This window comes from Sciurus carolinensis, chromosome 11 (genome assembly GCF_902686445.1).
Source record: "Sciurus carolinensis chromosome 11, mSciCar1.2, whole genome shotgun sequence".
NCBI lineage: Eukaryota > Metazoa > Chordata > Mammalia > Rodentia > Sciuridae > Sciurus > Sciurus carolinensis.
In genome coordinates this window covers 117,801,259-117,817,967 of record NC_062223.1, presented here as the reverse complement: position 1 = coordinate 117,817,967, position 16,709 = coordinate 117,801,259, and the positions used below count along the sequence as shown (strand labels likewise).

At 42.5% G+C, this 16,709-nt stretch overlaps 2 protein-coding genes and 1 long non-coding RNA gene across 11 annotated transcripts in view; 1 reads left to right on the top strand and 2 right to left on the bottom strand.

Annotated features, from left to right (window-relative positions):
• Nucleotides 1-8: 8 nt before the first annotated feature.
• Ttc36 (tetratricopeptide repeat domain 36) lies at nt 9-3,823 on the bottom strand. 5 transcript variants are annotated; one of them, XM_047517385.1, is made up of 3 exons: nt 3,540-3,823; nt 2,407-2,625; nt 9-333 (listed from the first exon to the last, which is right to left on the bottom strand). In XM_047517385.1, the coding sequence occupies exons 1-3, from the start codon at nt 3,655-3,657 to the stop codon at nt 71-73; spliced, it is 600 nt and encodes a 199-aa protein (XP_047373341.1). In that variant the 5' UTR covers nt 3,658-3,823; the 3' UTR covers nt 9-70. The 5 variants fall into 5 exon arrangements, with proteins under 5 accessions (XP_047373341.1, XP_047373342.1, XP_047373343.1 ...); XM_047517386.1 differs by having other exon boundaries at nt 2,407-2,613; nt 3,540-3,822; XM_047517387.1 differs by having other exon boundaries at nt 2,407-2,601; nt 3,540-3,821.
• Nucleotides 3,456-13,409, top strand: LOC124958856 (uncharacterized). Its single transcript, XR_007103949.1, has 3 exons — nt 3,456-3,692; nt 10,516-10,582; nt 11,533-13,409. It is a non-coding gene; the product is annotated as an uncharacterized LOC124958856 (long non-coding RNA).
• Kmt2a (lysine methyltransferase 2A) overlaps nt 6,483-16,709 on the bottom strand; it is a 77,984-nt gene continuing 67,757 nt past the window's right edge. For all 5 annotated transcript variants that reach the window (XM_047517376.1, XM_047517377.1, XM_047517378.1 and 2 more), the window contains 5 exons: nt 11,956-12,130; nt 11,683-11,790; nt 10,955-11,038; nt 10,413-10,542; nt 6,483-9,345 (listed from right to left, as the gene is read on the bottom strand). In XM_047517376.1, the coding sequence (XP_047373332.1) occupies nt 9,070-9,345; nt 10,413-10,542; nt 10,955-11,038; nt 11,683-11,790; nt 11,956-12,130 (773 nt within the window). In that variant the 3' untranslated portion in view covers nt 6,483-9,069. The remainder of the gene's footprint in view (nt 9,346-10,412; nt 10,543-10,954; nt 11,039-11,682; nt 11,791-11,955; nt 12,131-16,709) is intronic.

Sequence of the window (16,709 nt, the reverse complement as noted above, 5' to 3'; positions counted from 1 at the left end):
GGCAGGCGCAGTGGGTGAGACTCCGCAGCTTTATTGGTTCAGGCCCCCTCCCGTCCCCGGCCTGACGCGTTCAGTGTCCGTTGCGGGGGCAGCACAGCTGCCCCATCATGTCGGCCAGCATGCGGTTGCACAGCGCGGCGTACGGGTTGAGCAGCACTAGCTGGCGCCGAGCGAAGGGGCTGCCCAGCCGTGCCGCCTGCTCGAAGTCCCTGCGTGCGTCGTCGTCCCGCCCCTGCAACCGCGCCAGGAGCCCGCGCTGCACGAAGCCTTGGCGGGCGACGGGACCCCGGCCGCCGCTCAGGGCCAGGGCGCGCTCCAGGTCTTCCAGGGCACCTGCGGGTGGGCGGGCAGGGGTTACTGGCGCTGCCTGGCAGCACGGCGCGCGAGCCCCCGCCCACCTGCTCGGCGCGATTGGGAGAAAAAACCCGGGGATCATCTCTGAGGCTATTTACCACCCTCCTGAACGTTGCAAATGTCTGAGGTGATTGGAGGGGACTGTTATTCCCACTACGCAGATTGAAGCCTGGAAGGATTGGGAAGGCTCGTCCTGGAGTCCTGCACCACCACTTAGGGGCAGAGCTGATACGAAGTCAGGTCTTGCCTTGCTTCTGTTATTTTCCACCATAGTTTCACCAAAGCATGAATGCTGCCTGGAGGACTTTGCTCACATTAATGAATCTGTCCCATTGACCCCGCAAGTAGGGGTTGTTCATTTCACATATGTTACTAAGCATTCAATGTGTGTGTGACCGACTCTAAATCCCAGGTTTCAAAAACGTTGTCATTAGCTGCACAACTGTTTCTTAGGCTTGTCCTTTTAATGGCTTTTTTTCCTCCTCTTTTCCGCCGTTGCAGACTTCAGGACAGCTGCTCCTAGGGCTGGGGATGTAGCTCAGTGGTAGAGCACTTTCCTAGCATGTTCAAAGCTTTAGTTCAATCCCCAGTACCACAAAACAACAATAACAAAACAATCAACTGCTTGCTTCCTTATTTCCATTCTTTGATTATCTCTATGATCTTCATTTTGTACTTAATTTCTTTGGAAGGAGGTCCTGGAGCCAGACCTAGCCTGCAGTGTTTTTTGTATTATCCTCATAAAGTACTTGAATTGAAGCCTGAAAAGGGGGCTCCTGGGGAATTCTCCATTGTTTCCAGAATGGAATCCAAATTCTCAAACCTGGTATTCCTGGCCCCAGGAATTCCTCCACCATCACTATCCTAACAATCACTTAACTCCCTGCTAGGTAGGCTTCTGTGGTTTTCACCTTTTATCAGCCTGACTTCTGGTCCCCAACATGACCCACTCTGTCCCATTGTCCCCACTCCAGCCAGAGTAATCTGAATGCAGCAGGTTTGAACCAGTCACTACTGACAACCCTCCTACAGTGAAACCCATGTTTTCAAGACTCAGTCCCATCAGGGCTGGTCAGACGCCTGCTCTCTGCTCCAGCCAGCGCCCTGCTCCAGCCAGCCTGGAGATTTGAAGTTCCCCAGACCGGATCTATACATGCCTTCAGTGTTCCTACAGACGGTAACCTTTTCCCAAGCCCTCCCACTTGCCCAGCTAACTCCCACAACTCCCATTCATTCTTCAAAACTTTCCTTCAGGAACAGGCCCCATGCCGACCCTTCGCAAATTTTCCAAGCTGGTAACCTAATTACACATCTGCTCTACCTGCTGGACTGAGCAGTATCCTTGAGCAGTATCATGCAGGGATTAAGTCCCAGCTTTGCCACTGGCTAAGGGACGCTGGGCAAGTTACTTAATCTCCACATGCTTTAGTTTCATCTTGAAAATGGGGATAACAATAGCACATACCTTTCAGGGTGGTTGTGAAAATGGAGTTACTATAGCCTATGTGTGAAGTCCTTGATGCCTGGCAGTAGTAACTACTATATAAATGTTAACTATTAATAGTGCATCCTTTTTTCCTTCTTTTTATAGTACTGGGGATTGAACAGAGGGTCTTGCACATGCTAGGCGAGCACTCCGCCACTGAATTATATCCCAGGCCTTTTAAATTTTTATTTTGATACAGGGGCTCTCTAAATTGCACAGTCTGGCCTCAAACTTGTGATCCCCCTGCCTCAGCCTCCTGAGTAGCTTGGATTACAGATATACAGCAATGCATAGACTCAGATAGTGCATCTTTTATGTTCTCAACACAGCCTATGGCCACATAGTAGGCTCTCATTAAATGTTCCTTAATGAGTGGAGTGCAATCTCTTCTCTCACAATGGCCTTGAGATTAGAGCCCATACCATATCTCAGGCTTTATAAGTAAGAACACACGCTTCAGAGGGATTTAGTGACCCCTGGTCCCTGTTTCCCCATCAACAACCAATTCATCTGTCTGTACCCTCCAGGGGCCCCTTCTGCAGAGGCTCCTGGGCATTACCCCTCACCTGCCATATCTCCTTGGAGCCGCAGGGCCTGAGCGCGATTGTTGTAGGCTGAGGCTCTCTCAGGCAGCAGGCAGATGGCTTGGCCAAACCTCTCCAGGGCTGTGCTGAGGTCCCCAGCCTCTGCTGCCATCACCCCCTGCAGCTCTAGGGCCTTGGACTGCTCCAGCTGTGCTCCAGGGAAAACTCCATCCATGCCAGGGAAGAAGCCAGGTAAGGATACAGGATAGGTATGCAGTTGAGAGCAAAAAAATAAAAAATAAAAAACAATAAAAAACCACAAAACACCTCAGGATTCGGAATCCTAAGACCTGAGCCAGAGATGATTGGGTATGTCACAGCAGGAGTAATTTCAGTGTTTGTGGCAAGTGGAGCTGAGGTCACCAGGCTGTAAGCTAGCACTAAGTTCCAAAGGACCTCAGATGGCTCCCCATAGCCAAGAGACTAAAGCCCTGAAGCCCAAACTCCTCTACCTGTAGTAACTTGCTCTAGGTCATAGTCCCTAAGTTACAGAGCTTGAATTTGAACCCTGGTCCTTCTAGCTCTTCAGTCTGTCCTCAGTTCTGCGTCACTGCCTCCTACACAAAGGCCACCAGGACATTACCAGATGGTGAAAATCACTCTGATTTTTAGCCTGAAGTTTCAGTAAGGCTTAAGCTTCCTCCTCTAGAAATAAGAACAGTTCTCCACTGGAGGCCAATGACAAAGCACTCCCTCAGCAGAAGAGGTAGCTTGTAATAACGTTTAACAAGTGCTTGTCAGAATCATGCAACTGAGCCCCTATCCACTGCCCCGCTTCTGGAGGATGACATTGTTATGGCAAAGATTTGAGAATTTAATATCACCCAAGACAATTAAGCCTGGACATGGAAAAGAATTAAGTGGTAAGTTCAGAGGTGTGAGGGGTAATGGACTTGAGAGACAAACCTTGGCCTTTTCCTCTTGACAGAAAATCTCTTACCAACCCCGCTTCTGGACACTAAGGATCTGTCAGCTTCTGATTTCAATCTCAATCATAATCCAAGGGGTGGAACAAGCAGCGCTGCCTCATCACTTCCCTCTCTTACCATGGGCAGGGGGTGGGGGCAGTGGGCCAGGCTATGTGGCATAGTTACACACCAAGTTCAAATGCTCACCTTCATCTGCTTCTTCCTTCTCTACTTCCTCTCCCAGGTCAAACCCAAAAACATCTCCAAATGGGGTATCAGGGTTGAAGATGGCCTGCAACACAGCCTGATCATTTGGAGTTCCCATGATGCTCAACTCCAAAGCTCCAAAAGGTGACTCAGGTAAGAGGAAGAAGAAATGAGGGCTGTCTCCAGCAGGGCTGTGATATAAAAGGGGAGGCTTTGCCTAAGGACCACCCCCATGAGGAATGTCTCTCATTCCTTAGCTTTGGTGTGTCAGCTCACCCCCCTTGGCCTGGGGTTATCGACCCCTACCTGGTATGACAGAATATGTATAATTATTTCTCAACTGAACTTAGTCTCCAACACAGAATAAACAAATCGAGTTTCAGCCTTAAGGTGGAATGGAACAAAGAGAAAGTGCTGAAATGTTTTTCTTATATTCACAGTATTTTATTTTATTTGTTTTTATGTGGTACGGAGACTCGAACCCAGTGCTTCACCCATGTGAGGCAAGCTCTCTACCACTGAGCCACGACCTCGGCCCCTTCAGTGTTTTAGAAGTCATTGCTTGACCTCTCCTGGATAAAAGAGGGTATGCAGAAGGTAAAGAACTATTCCCATGTCCTCTTGACCCCTTCCTCATAGCCAGAATCTTAAATTAGGTCCTAAATATACATCATTGCTAAGGGAAGAAAATTCTGCAGTTAGAGAACCAGTGTGGGTGGGACCTGAAGATGACTCCATCTTAAAACACAGGACTGTGGAAGGTACTTTGTGATCAGGTCACAGTTCACCCCTCTCCCCCTTTCTCCACCCATCAAGGTCAAAAGGAAGTGCAACCATGTGCAGCAATAAACTTGACATGTTTATTAATTAAACTATCACTTAAATAAAAAAAAGTGCATAGAAAATAAACATGTTTAAAAACTCCTTTTTTTTTTTTTACAACTATGTACACTTTTTAACTTTTACATTCAGTCTTTCGTAGAGAGCTTTCAGCATTATTATTTTTTGAACTATTAAAGTATTTTCCTTCATCCCTGTCACAGGGAGTTAACACTGATGGACTTTAGACACATTTTCCTTTTTTTTTTTTTTTTTTTTTTCTCTTTTTCTCTAATCAGAAGCTTGGAAGAACACAAGGAAAAAAACAAAACAAAACAAAACAAAACAGAAGATCTGTTATACATGATAAAGTTGTCAAGAAATGTCTTATTTCTAGAAAAGAAGCTTGTCATCTGTTGAGCTCTTGAAACAATTATTCAACTACCTGTATTTACTAAAGAGACTGTTAAAAGTTCAATAAAAGAAACACCACAAGTCTATTTTCTTGGTTGAAAGACAGAACTAGAGTACCTCAGAACAAGATACCAGGAAAGCACAGAACACAATTTTCCCCTAAATGCAGGTGGCAACCCCAACATTCATAACCAAAAATAGAGAAACAAGGAGCACAGGTGCTGACTGGCAACGTTCATGGGCAGGAAAATCCAGGTGACACCATTTCTGCACTCTGATCCTAGGAATGGCCTGTTTTATCGTCCCTTTGTGGTTCAGGGTTCCCCATTAGGGAATCAGAGGAACGCTGGCCTGATGTTTTCCTGCCACTACTAGCAACTGTAACACAATCCTTATCTATAGTGTTAAAGAGAATTAAAAGCCATGGACTGAACTAGGCTTTGTTACATGGTGCATTACTATATTAGTTCCTATATATATCATATTTATATTTACTTGAAAACCAAAACAAACAAAAAGGTTGCAAGTTTTTCAGAGTGTGAGACTTGACTGGTATTCATGATTCGCACAAAACCATCTGCTCAATACCTTGTATTGCTTTAAAATGAAGGAAATGAAACAAAATTACACCCAGCCCTTTGCAATGACCCGCTTTTCCTTAAAAACAAAAGCAACTTAATTTCTATGAAAAAGAATCCCAAATCAAACTTAAAAGTTAACATCTGACAAGGTTTTGACCTTTAGTATTTTCAGATATTTGATTGAACAAGTCAGTCCTTTAGAAAGATACATTCATTAAAAGTATTTTTTTTTTGTTTTGTTTTGTTTTTATGTGTGTGTGTGGTGTTGTATTTTTTTTTTTTTTTCTTTTTTCTTTTTTTTAAATCAAGGTTGCTGCATGGCGCTCACTACTTTGGCCTGGGGGCAGGGGGATTGAGAGAGGAAAGCAGGGTGGTGGGCTGGGTCCTGGCAAAGGAGTATGGATGAAAACTTATAGCTGCCAGGGCTTCTCCTTAATTCTTGTTATTGGTCTAAAAACAGGAGAGGGGTTGTGCTGGATGTGGTGGATACCATTGGGGGGAGCCAAGGGACCAGGTTCTGGCCAAAGGGTCAGTGCCATGCAGCTATTCTGGTTACACAGTTGTCACTGGCCACCAGGAAATGCAGCCACAACAGGTTCTAGCAGCAAAGCGGTAAGTGAGCTGGCTCTCACTGAGAACTGACCAGGTTTGCAGCTGTTAACTCCTTAGGGATATGAGGTGCCCCTTGGGGGATTCTTGGGAATGACCCACCACAATTCCTCAATCTGCACTTCTGTGCGAAAATTCCCTTGGTCACTTTCTAAACAAACTCAGACATGGTTTGGAGATGCCATTTTGCCTCCATTCCCTCCCACAGGGAAACCTTAGCTTATCCCCCAAGTTGCTGGCAGGTATGCTGACATTTTGGCAATGGACTCAAGGCTGAGCTGTAAGAGGGATTTCTCATTTCTGTGGTTGACAGTGGGGGTGGAAAGGCAAGGCAAACCATCTGCAGCTGGCAGAAGGAAAGGTGTAGGTTCCTCCCCTGTCCTCAGGGTTTGGGGTTGTAGAAAGAAAAGGAGGAGGGGGCTCACAGTACAGCATGGCCTAGCAGGGCAGTAACTAGGTCTATTTAGCTGAGTTTCCCCCACCCTCAGACTGGCCTTTGGGTCTTTCTCAAGGTGAATTCATGACCCATCAGTGCATTATTCATTTCAGTAACAAATGCAGCTTAAGGTTTTTTTTTTTTTTTTCTTTAAAAAAAATAGGAATACAAGGATTTACAAAAAACCTCACACAGTGCAATAATAAAGGAAACCAGACACTAGTGTAACCCCTCGGGCCACTGCATCTTGTTCATGGGCAAAAGGAGGAAGGGAGGTGAGGTCTGGGTAGAGTGCTTTTCCCCAGTCCCCTGCTGGCACTTCTCCACGATGACAAAAAAGTCTGCCATCCTGGCCACAGTGCTGGGCTCCCCTGCATGACAGTGGAAATAGTGACAATGTTCCAGCAAAGCCACCAAACAAAGTTCTTAAGGTCACAGAGGAAAGGGAGCCCAGGATGGAAGGCACAGCAGAGCCATGAGTCCTGGGGCAGAGAGTGCTGGGCTGAGTCGTATTGCTTTGCTAGACTTACAGAGGAATGGGCCTCTTGTGGCAAGAAAAGGATGCCCCACCCTCTACTTGGACTACACTACTCTGAAACCTTGTGGCAGGGGCAGAGAAAAATCTGCTTTATCGTGAGTGGTCAGACTGTGCTTCAGTTTCAACGGGCTGCCCCAAAAGAGGGCATGAGGGGATCAGTGGATTCCTTGCAGATATGAGGACTTGGCAGGCAGAGGGAAAGGAAAGGAGGTGATCTATGAGGCAGATGGTGATGGAGACTGTCAAGAAGCATTCAACTTGTTAGCTGTTAACTCTGAAGTAATAAAGATGAGGGAAATGTAAAAGAGCATTGCCTCTCACCACTCTGGGGCCAGTGCCAGAGAGAGAGGGACAGTGTGGGAAAGAAAAGAAGAAACTGGTGTGTTCAGATACTACAGTAGCCTTTTGAGGAGCTTCAATGTGGAAGGAGAGGAGTGGCTTAATGGAGCTGGGCGACCTTCCTTCTCCATTATTGTCAAAGAGCAGACCCAGGGAACATTTAGTCAATAGGGCACAAACAAGCTACACATGAAACAACAAAAAGTACACCTTCCAGGGGGGAAGTTGGGCAGGAAAAAACCAGACTTTGTGTGTACAGCTGAATATTTTCTCTAACTTCATCCTATGAAAATAAAAAATTATTAAAAACCGATCTTCTTTTAAATTAGGATAATACCGCGGTTTAAAAAATAGCCTTGTCATAAGTGCTTCTCCCTATGAAGTGCTTCTCATAGAAAAATATACAAAATATATTTACATTTATAAAACCTTAAATAGTAAACTGTAAACAGAACAGAGTAAAATCCAATGACTTAATTTAACAGGTTCAGGACTGTCTTGGGGGAAAGGAAGAGAAGAAACATTTGATGCTGTTTTGACCACATCCTAAGGAGTAATCAGGGCAGTAGTGTCATTTAATTTGCTTCATCCATGGGTTGCGCACAGGTGGCTGAGGCCCCTCAACACTAGGTGGTCTAGTCCCCAAGTTTTGGGCCTGAAAATCTGATTAGTGTTCTGCCTTCAACTGGTCACTGACCATTTAAAAATTAAGTCTTCCTATGTCTTAACAAGGGGAAAATAAAGGAACCATTTCCTAGGGATGGGGCCTAGGGGTTGTCCTGGTTGTGACACTCTGGTTGTTGCATGATCAAATCCTATTTAAATAACCTTTATCCTCTTCTAAAAAATCATGCTACATATATTTCTTTAAAACTCTCAGAGGAGTTTTATGAAAACTTCTCCAAATTCTGTCTGGTTATGGCCAATGGCTCCTGTCCACTTCCCCACCTGGAGTGCTTACAGGCTCAGGGAACATTTTGTAGGCACATCCTACGCCCAACAGGGAGTGTCCTTGAGCAGGGAGTCAATCTCCCCTACCACCCAGAAAGAAATGGAAAGCAGTGGGATGAAGGGCAGGGAAAAGGAAGAAAGTGGAGTGAAGAGAAGGAATGGAAGAGGGAAGCCGCTCCTACTGTCAAGAAAGGTAATTGGCTGAGATAAGGCTCACTGGGGTAACACTCCCACTCAAAGCCCACAGGCTGAATGTTTGGTAATTAATTGGCACAACCCCAAGATAGCCTTTTGACACCAGAGGTGCTAGGAATCTTGTCTCCCAAATGGAAGTGAACTCTCAAGTGGGAGGATAGTAGGGAAAATCACCAGACCTTCTGTTTGTTCAACAGACGGCCACAGGTGGGGCCTGACTGGCGAACTATTAGGTATCCAACCAGCCCTGCATCTGGGGTCTTGCCTGACCCCTCACTTATAGTGCTTGGGAAAGGGCCAAGATGAGGATGACAACTGAGATGCTCAGGCCCCATCTACCACATAACTAACCCTCTATAGGCTCCTTCCAGACAAAACCCCCAGGGAACCTGTTTCCCACTTTTAATAGCAAACAGGGGGCCCCAGGAAAAAGCCAATCATGGATCTTTTCTTCAAGACCTCATCTCTTCCCCAGGACTGTGATCACATATATGATGTGAATATGGGACATAAGGGTGTTAAGCCATCATGGAGGCCCCTCAATTGTGCCCGCTCAATCCTGGAGCGCCTAGATGCTGGAAAAGGCCGTAGCATTGCTTTGGATGGCCATGGGTCTTAGGACTCCAGCACAGGGGGAGAAGAGCAGCTTTAGTTTAGGAACTTCCGGCATTTCTTGGCGCCACAGTTGCAGGGCAGCTTGTTGCTGGCATCCTCAATGGGGAACTTATAGTCATAAGTGAGTTCCTCTCCACGGTAGATCTTACGCATGGCAAAGATGACAATATGCTTCTGCCCATCAATGTTGATGACCCGAGAGTAGCAGTTAGGCTCACAAGAGTGGTTGATGAAGCGTGCAGCATTTCCATGCATGGTGGCATCCACTACCTCTGAGTCATCAATTCGGAACATGTAGCAACCAATGCCCTATATATACAGGAGAAAGAAGAATTTGGTATCTTATTTATTTTTGGTGCTAGGATTGAACCCAAAGCTTTGCACATGCTAGGCAAACATTCTTACTACTGAGCTACACTCCCATTTCTTTTCTTTCTTTCTTCTTCCTCTTTTTTTTGGCGGTACTGTGAATGGAACCCAGGGGTGCTCTACTACTAAGCTATATCCCCAGCCCTTTTAATTTTATTTTGAGACATAGTCTAAGTTGCTGAGGCTGGCCTTGAAATTGTAATCTCTTGCCTCAGCCTCCCGAGTCACTGGTATTACAGATGTATGCCCTGAACTTGTTATTTTTTATAGCTTAGGTTTAAGACCATTTCTAAGCCTTCTAATGTTAGTAGCCATAGCTACTGATGAGCAGTTTCTTCTACTAACTTCTAGATTTCTCCTTGTTCCTACACTTCGATACTTCCAGGAGGGGTCCTCAGACTACAGGCACTAGACTAGAGGTTTCTTAATGTCTTCACAGGAAAGAGAAACCTAAACTCATGTAGCTATGTGTTCCCCAACCCCCAGTACTGGAGATTGAACCCAGGGTGAGCTACATCCCTGGCACTTTTTATTTTGGGACAGGGTCTTGCTAATTTGCCTTGGCTGACCTCAAACTTGCAATCCTCCTGCTCAGCTTCCTGAATTGTTATGATTACAGGTGTATGCCACTGTGTCCACCTAGCTATGTGCTTTTAATCCTAGGATCCACTCAGACAAATATTCAGAGAATCTTTGTGTACTAATCCTTAAAGTGAATTCTGAACTTCTACAGGGCCCATTACAAGTTTCATAAACTTAAAATATTTTTTTAAAAAGTTTTTGAGGAGCTGGGGTTGTGGTTCAGTGGTAGAGCATACCTAGCATGTGTGAGGCACTGGATTCAATTCTCAGCACCACATATAAATAAAAATAAAGGTTCATCAACAACTAAAAAAGAAAAATTTAAATAAAGTCTGAATTGATAGTATACAGTATCTTATGGAACAGTTGATAGTGCCTTTCTACAGCAAAACAAAGAATTGAGAAAATATCCACGAGAGCCTCACCTTGCTATCGTAATACTTCTCCCGCTTATCAGTCTGGATGGAGCGGATGACATTGCCAGCATACTCAATCACCATCTCACCTGCATCGATGTTTCTTTTGCAGAAAAGCCCCCGGCCATGAATGGGAGACCTAGGACAGAAGTTGGAACAAAGAGCAGGCAGAGTTTCAAGTAAGGTTAACTGTGATGCATGAACAAACAAATGGGTACTCTAAACCTGTTAGTTCTCTGGGAAGGACAGACACTTGAGAAGAAAAAAAAAAGATTTGGATCCCACCTGATTTGTGTATATTAACTATGACGATGGATGGCCAAAGATTAAAAATTTCTCCATTCTGTACCCACTAGAAGTAGTAGTTTAATGCTTATTATGTAGAGCTCCTTGTTCAACACAAGGAGTGCCAGGTCCCAGGATATCAGGTTTAGTTAAAAATACCTATAAAACCCTCGCTGAATGAAGAAGGTAAGTCTAGCATTTGATACTCTTTATTTTAGAAAACTTTTATTAGTTTTCTGTAATTCTTTCTAGGATTTTAGTCATACCTGTAGACACCAACTGCCTCCTTAGAAGTCTTTTTTAAGTGCCGGAAACGCATGGGCATTGGTAGATCCATGCTAGTTGCCCTCCTAAAAGATAAGGCATATTATTAATGAATTCTCTTCAGGAAATAATGTTTTTAGTCTTGAACTGAAGTGTCCTAGAGAATATGAGTACACTGATTGGTCAATGCCAAGCATAACAAATGCCTTATTAAGTGAGCCCCTGCTTTGTGGTACTGGGAATCAAACTCAGGGGTGCTTTACCACTGAGTCCCATGCCCAACCCTTTCTATTTCTTGTTTTGAGACAGGGTCTTGCCAAGTTGCTGAGGCTGGCCTGGAACTTGCAACCCTCTTGCCTTAGCCTCCCAAGACACTAGGATTACAGGCATGGACCACCATGCCTGGCTGAGGCCCATTTTTAATATATACAACAGTACTTTCTGACCATAATGCCTATGGTGATACATCCCAAACTGACAGTGCAGATTATAGAGAAAATATGCTTCTAGAAAGATAGAAAGAAAATGTGTACCTTATAATTATTAAATTTCTTCTACCTTATATTCCTCTTTTTACCAGCTTGCTACTACTACTTCAGTGTAAACTATGTATCAGTCTTCTTCAATGTATCCAGGAAATTGTGAGCCATGCAAAACTACATAGTGCCTGAAATGCTGGGGTGAAAGGAAAGAAGGGTACTTTTAATGACCCTCTCCATGTAAGACTTACCGAGCTGACTTGAGCTGTACCTCTTCCTCTTCCTCATCGTTGGGATTGTATTCAGGAGGCTGTCGATGTTTAGAAGCCAGGAAGTTAAACATGTCAAATGCTGACTTCCTGGAGTCAAAAGATTAAAATGTATTTAGAGAAATGCTTTGATAAAGTAGTATGTAAGACAGTGGCATCATCACTAGAAATCTCAAAGAGTGTATGGGAAAATAATTGTATCATTAGATAATAAAATCATAATTCCAAACTGTTTCCAAAAAGAATGAAACTTACCTCAGGTGGACTTCAGCCCTGGCTGAGCCATGAGGGTTCAACGGGGGTTCATTGGCCTCCTCAGGTTTGTGGAAACGGAATTTATAATTCCGACAGTGCTTGGCACCAGACAGTTGCTCAATAAGGAATACAACTGCATCGTGAAGAATCCCCAGCATCCTCAAACCGTTAACACCTGTAGAACAAAAGGCACCTGGATGGTGAGGCATGCAGCCAACATGTACTAATGAAATGCTTGTGCAGAGAAAAACTCTGGGGGCCAGAGTTGGCTCAAGGGTGAATGATATCAACTTATTAAACAGAAATCAGCATTAGATAGCTGTTAAAATAATGCTGATAGAGATCTAGCAATACAGAAAACACTCATGATAGGTAGCTAAGTGAAAAAGTATGCCACCAAAGTCAACTATTTTCTATATGATGTACACACAGAAATGCTACATGCATTATTTCATTTCATGCTCATAATAACCACCCAAGGCAGACGCTACTAGGTGCTGCTGCTGCTTTTTTGTGGTATTAGGGATTGAACCCAGGGACTTGTGCATAACAGGCAAGTACTCTACCACTGAGCTACACCCCCAGCCCATTACTAACTTCATTTTAAGGGGATAGATCTAGTTTCAGAATTTAACACATCCAAGATCAAAGAGCTAGTGTGCAAGATTTAAAACTTAGATTGTAAAACTCCAAATACAATTCCATATTTGTTTATAGGCAATGGAGTACAGGGGTTCCGTAAGCTGATATGCACACAGGTGTCTCAATAATTTTGAAAGGAACATTAGTTACACACCTAACACAGAACTCTCCTATGCTGTTACAGTGAATGCAGGGAGTAATACCCTTAATAGCTGCTTTATTTTAACTCAGTTTCAGATATGTACACAAACAACCCAAGTTGAAAATTGTCCAGCTTTAGTAGAAAGTACTGTGGGAACTCTTAAGAGGGAACAACTTATAGTCATAAACCACATAACAATGCTTCAGTCAACAATAGACATATCTGATGGCAAATATGATGGTGGTCCCCTAACATTATATAGGAGCTGAAATACTCCTATCCCCTAATGACACGGCAGTTAACATAACATCCATCATAGTGCCATGTTCCAATGCAGCTCTCAGCAAACCTACTGCACTGCTTGTCACATAAAAGTATAGCATATACGATTATGTACAGTACAGAATACTTGATAATAAATGACTATATTACTGGTCTATATATTTACTTTACTATACTTCTTAGTGTTATTTTGGACTGGACTCCTACTTATGAAGACAAAAAAGTTAACTGTAAAACAGCCCCAGGCAGGCCCCTCAGAAGTCATTCCAGAAGGTCTTGCTCTCATAAAAAAGGTCAGCTTCGTGTGTACCCCTAAGTACTTCCACCGGGACAAGATGTGAAGGTGGAAAACAGCCCAGGGTAATGTGTGTGTTTATATAGTAGTTTTAAATAGAAAACCTTACAAATTAAAAAATAGAAAAAAGTTTACAGAATAGAATTGGAAAAACAATTATTTTTATTTATTTTTGTGTGTGTGTGGTGCTGGAAGATTGAACCCAGGGCCTTGTGCATGCAAGGCAAGCACTTTACCAACTGAGCTATATCCCCAAGCCCAGAAAAAAATTTTCAATACAGCTGTATAAGATTATGTGTTAAGCTCAAAAAGTAAAAATGTTAAAGTAAAAAAGTCACAGCAATCTGGTATAGATGACAAGAAAAAAAGTTATAGTTAAGGTAAGGTTAATTTATTATAGAAGAAAAGTACTTTTTATTTCTATTTTTTAATGCTGGGGATTGAACTCAAGGCCTCACACATGGTAAGCATGTGTTCTATAACCAAGCTTCACCCCCTGCTTAAGAAAAAAATACTTAAAAAAAAAATCAGTATAGACTAAGTGTACAGAGTTTATAATATCTACAATTGTGTCCCAAGCCTTTACATGCACTCACCACTCAGAGTCTTGTATTAATCCTGATATTTGTCCTACGTCTGGACTTTTTGTTATGCAAGATGATAAATTATTTTACTGTTCATATCACTTAAGAGTTGGTGTTTCCATAGACACAGGAGAGAATGGTCAAAAAAGGATAAAGAAAAGAGGTGACTTTGGGCAGACACTTGAAGGATTAATAGGAATTTGTCAAGCAGAAAAGGGGAACTGGGGAGGACAACAGATGGAGGGGAGCAGGCCATTCCTGGTGGGGGAACTGAATGAACCACGGTATGCTAATGTGAAAACACATAATGTAAGTATTAACAATGACTAGGGTGCACAGGTTAAAAACTCAGCTTTCTTAGCTCTGAGGACTGAGATTCTGATCCATATCTACAGACCACATGTTAAGACACACTGTTGGGGGCTGGGAATGTGGCTCAGTGGTAGAGAATTCGCTTAGCATGTGTGAGGCACTGGGTTTGATTCTCAGCACCACATATAACTAAATAAATTAAATAAGATCAATCGACAACTTAAAAAATAAAAGACACACTGATGGATCTGAACAGAGGACCCTGAAGGGTGAGGAAAGTGGTGAGAGCTGAGGCTGAACAGGACCTTGTCAGGTGAAGATTCAGACTGGAGACCTCAGGAGCGCAGGACCAATCTACTTCGGGCACATCACAGGTATTCAATACCTATTTACTAACAATGCTTAAAGAGATGAGGATTTTGTTCTACAACCAGTATGTAGGCAACAATAAGAGGGTTTTGAGGTACCTCTGATGATACCAAACACTATATAGGAGGAGAAATGGGAGATTTAGGCACTAGTTATAAGGTGCCTTCATATTACAGGTGAAAAAATAACACAGGCTATACCTGAGGAAGGAAAGAAAGAAAAAAAGGATGCGATTGATACTTTGGAGATAGAATCAAGAGATAGGAACGATGAAGGAAAGAAGGATATCAGGATTGACTGGAGTTGTCTGCGGAAGGTGGATCAGCACTCAGCGTTGAATCACAAGGTATAATGTGAGAACATGGGAACTGCTGAATAAGTCTAGGGAGTGTGCAGAGTGAGGGGAAGAAGTTGTGCACCAGGAGAATCCCTTTTCTTAACTCATTTGCCATCTGTTCTTTTAAAAAATTAAATATAGTTGAGCTAGTTTTTTAAAAATTCATAAGTAAAGGGGCTGGGGATATAGCTTAGTTTATAGAATGCTTGCCTGTCAAGCACAAGGCCCTGGGTTCAATCCCCAGCACCACAAAAAAAAAAAAGAAAGAAAAATTTGTAAGTAAAATAATCATGGAAATAAGTGAAACAGTACAGAGAAGTAGAGTTGCCCATTCTAATTCCCCAGGTCCAGGTCCCACTTCTCAGAGACACCCACTATTACAAATACAACTTAGAATCTAAAGAAACTATGATTATACTAGATACACACTGTTACAAACTTGCCTTTTCAATTAGTTAACTTTGAACTTCTTTCTAAATTCCCTTATTGAAGAGTAATTTGAGTTGCTTCCAGTTGTTTGGTATTATATGCTATAATGAACATCCTTATACATTTTTATGACTTGGCTGAGGCTACCTATAGGATAATTTCTGAAATATGTAATTGCTGGATGGGATGTAATTTGAAAATTTTAATAGCTATTGTGTAATTGCTCTCCCAAATGGTTATACCAGTAATTTATATACCCACCATTAATGTAAGAGAGGGCCCAACTTCTTCATTGTTATCTATACTATTTCCAAATTCTGAATCTTTGTTAATCAAGATAGAAATAGGTAATCATATTTTAATATGTGTTTTAAAATGCAGTGAGATTACTTTCTCATGTTATTGGCCATTTGTATTTTGTGGGAGATAAGTCACCTATTAGGTTCTTTGCTCTTTTTTTGGTACTGAGAATTGAATCCAAGGGCACTTTACCACTAACTTTTATCCCCTTTTTATTATTATTAATTTAATTTTGAGACAGGGTTTTACTAACTTCCTGAGGCTGGCCTCAGGCTTGTAATCCTTCTGTCTCAGCCTCCTGAGTTGCTGGAAATATGGGCATGCACCACTGCCCTTGGTCTTTGCTCTTTTTTTTTTTAAACTAAAAAAAATCCTTAAGGCTGAAGATTAGTTCAGTGGTAGAGAATCTGCCTAGTATGTGCAAGGCAGGACTGGATTTAATCCCTAGTACTGCACAAGAAAAAAAACTGAAAAATTTAAAACAAGAAAATACACACGCTGTTATATCAGTCACATATGTACCTGCCATCGAAAATGAATAAATATTAATATTTTACAATATGTACTTCAAACACTTTCCTTCTCTTCCTTGTTAAAAGAAAAAACTAAAGTATCATAGATAAGTTTCTTCTACTTTTAAATTTTTTTGTGGTACTGGGATTGAACTCAGAGTTATTCTACCACAGAGTTATACCCCCAATCCATTTTTATTTTGAGACAGGATCTCAATAAGTTGTCCAGACTAGCCTTGAACTTGTAATCCTCCTTGCCTCAGCCTCTGGAGTAGCTGAGATTACATGTGCCACCATACTAAACAAAAAATTCTTTTAAATACTCCTTCATCTACCTTCCCAGGACCAATCTGAAAGAAGGTAGGAGGGGTAGACAGATGTAGAAGAAACAGTCAATGGAAGGTTTCTGTGTTAGATTAATTAAAATCCTTCATGTTCACTTAAAACAAAAGTATTAATAAGTTTTATGCTACATAAATTAAGTTTAAAGCCTAGTACTGATGAGAAACTATTACAACTTTAAAAAGGAGGTAAAATAAAACCACAATGA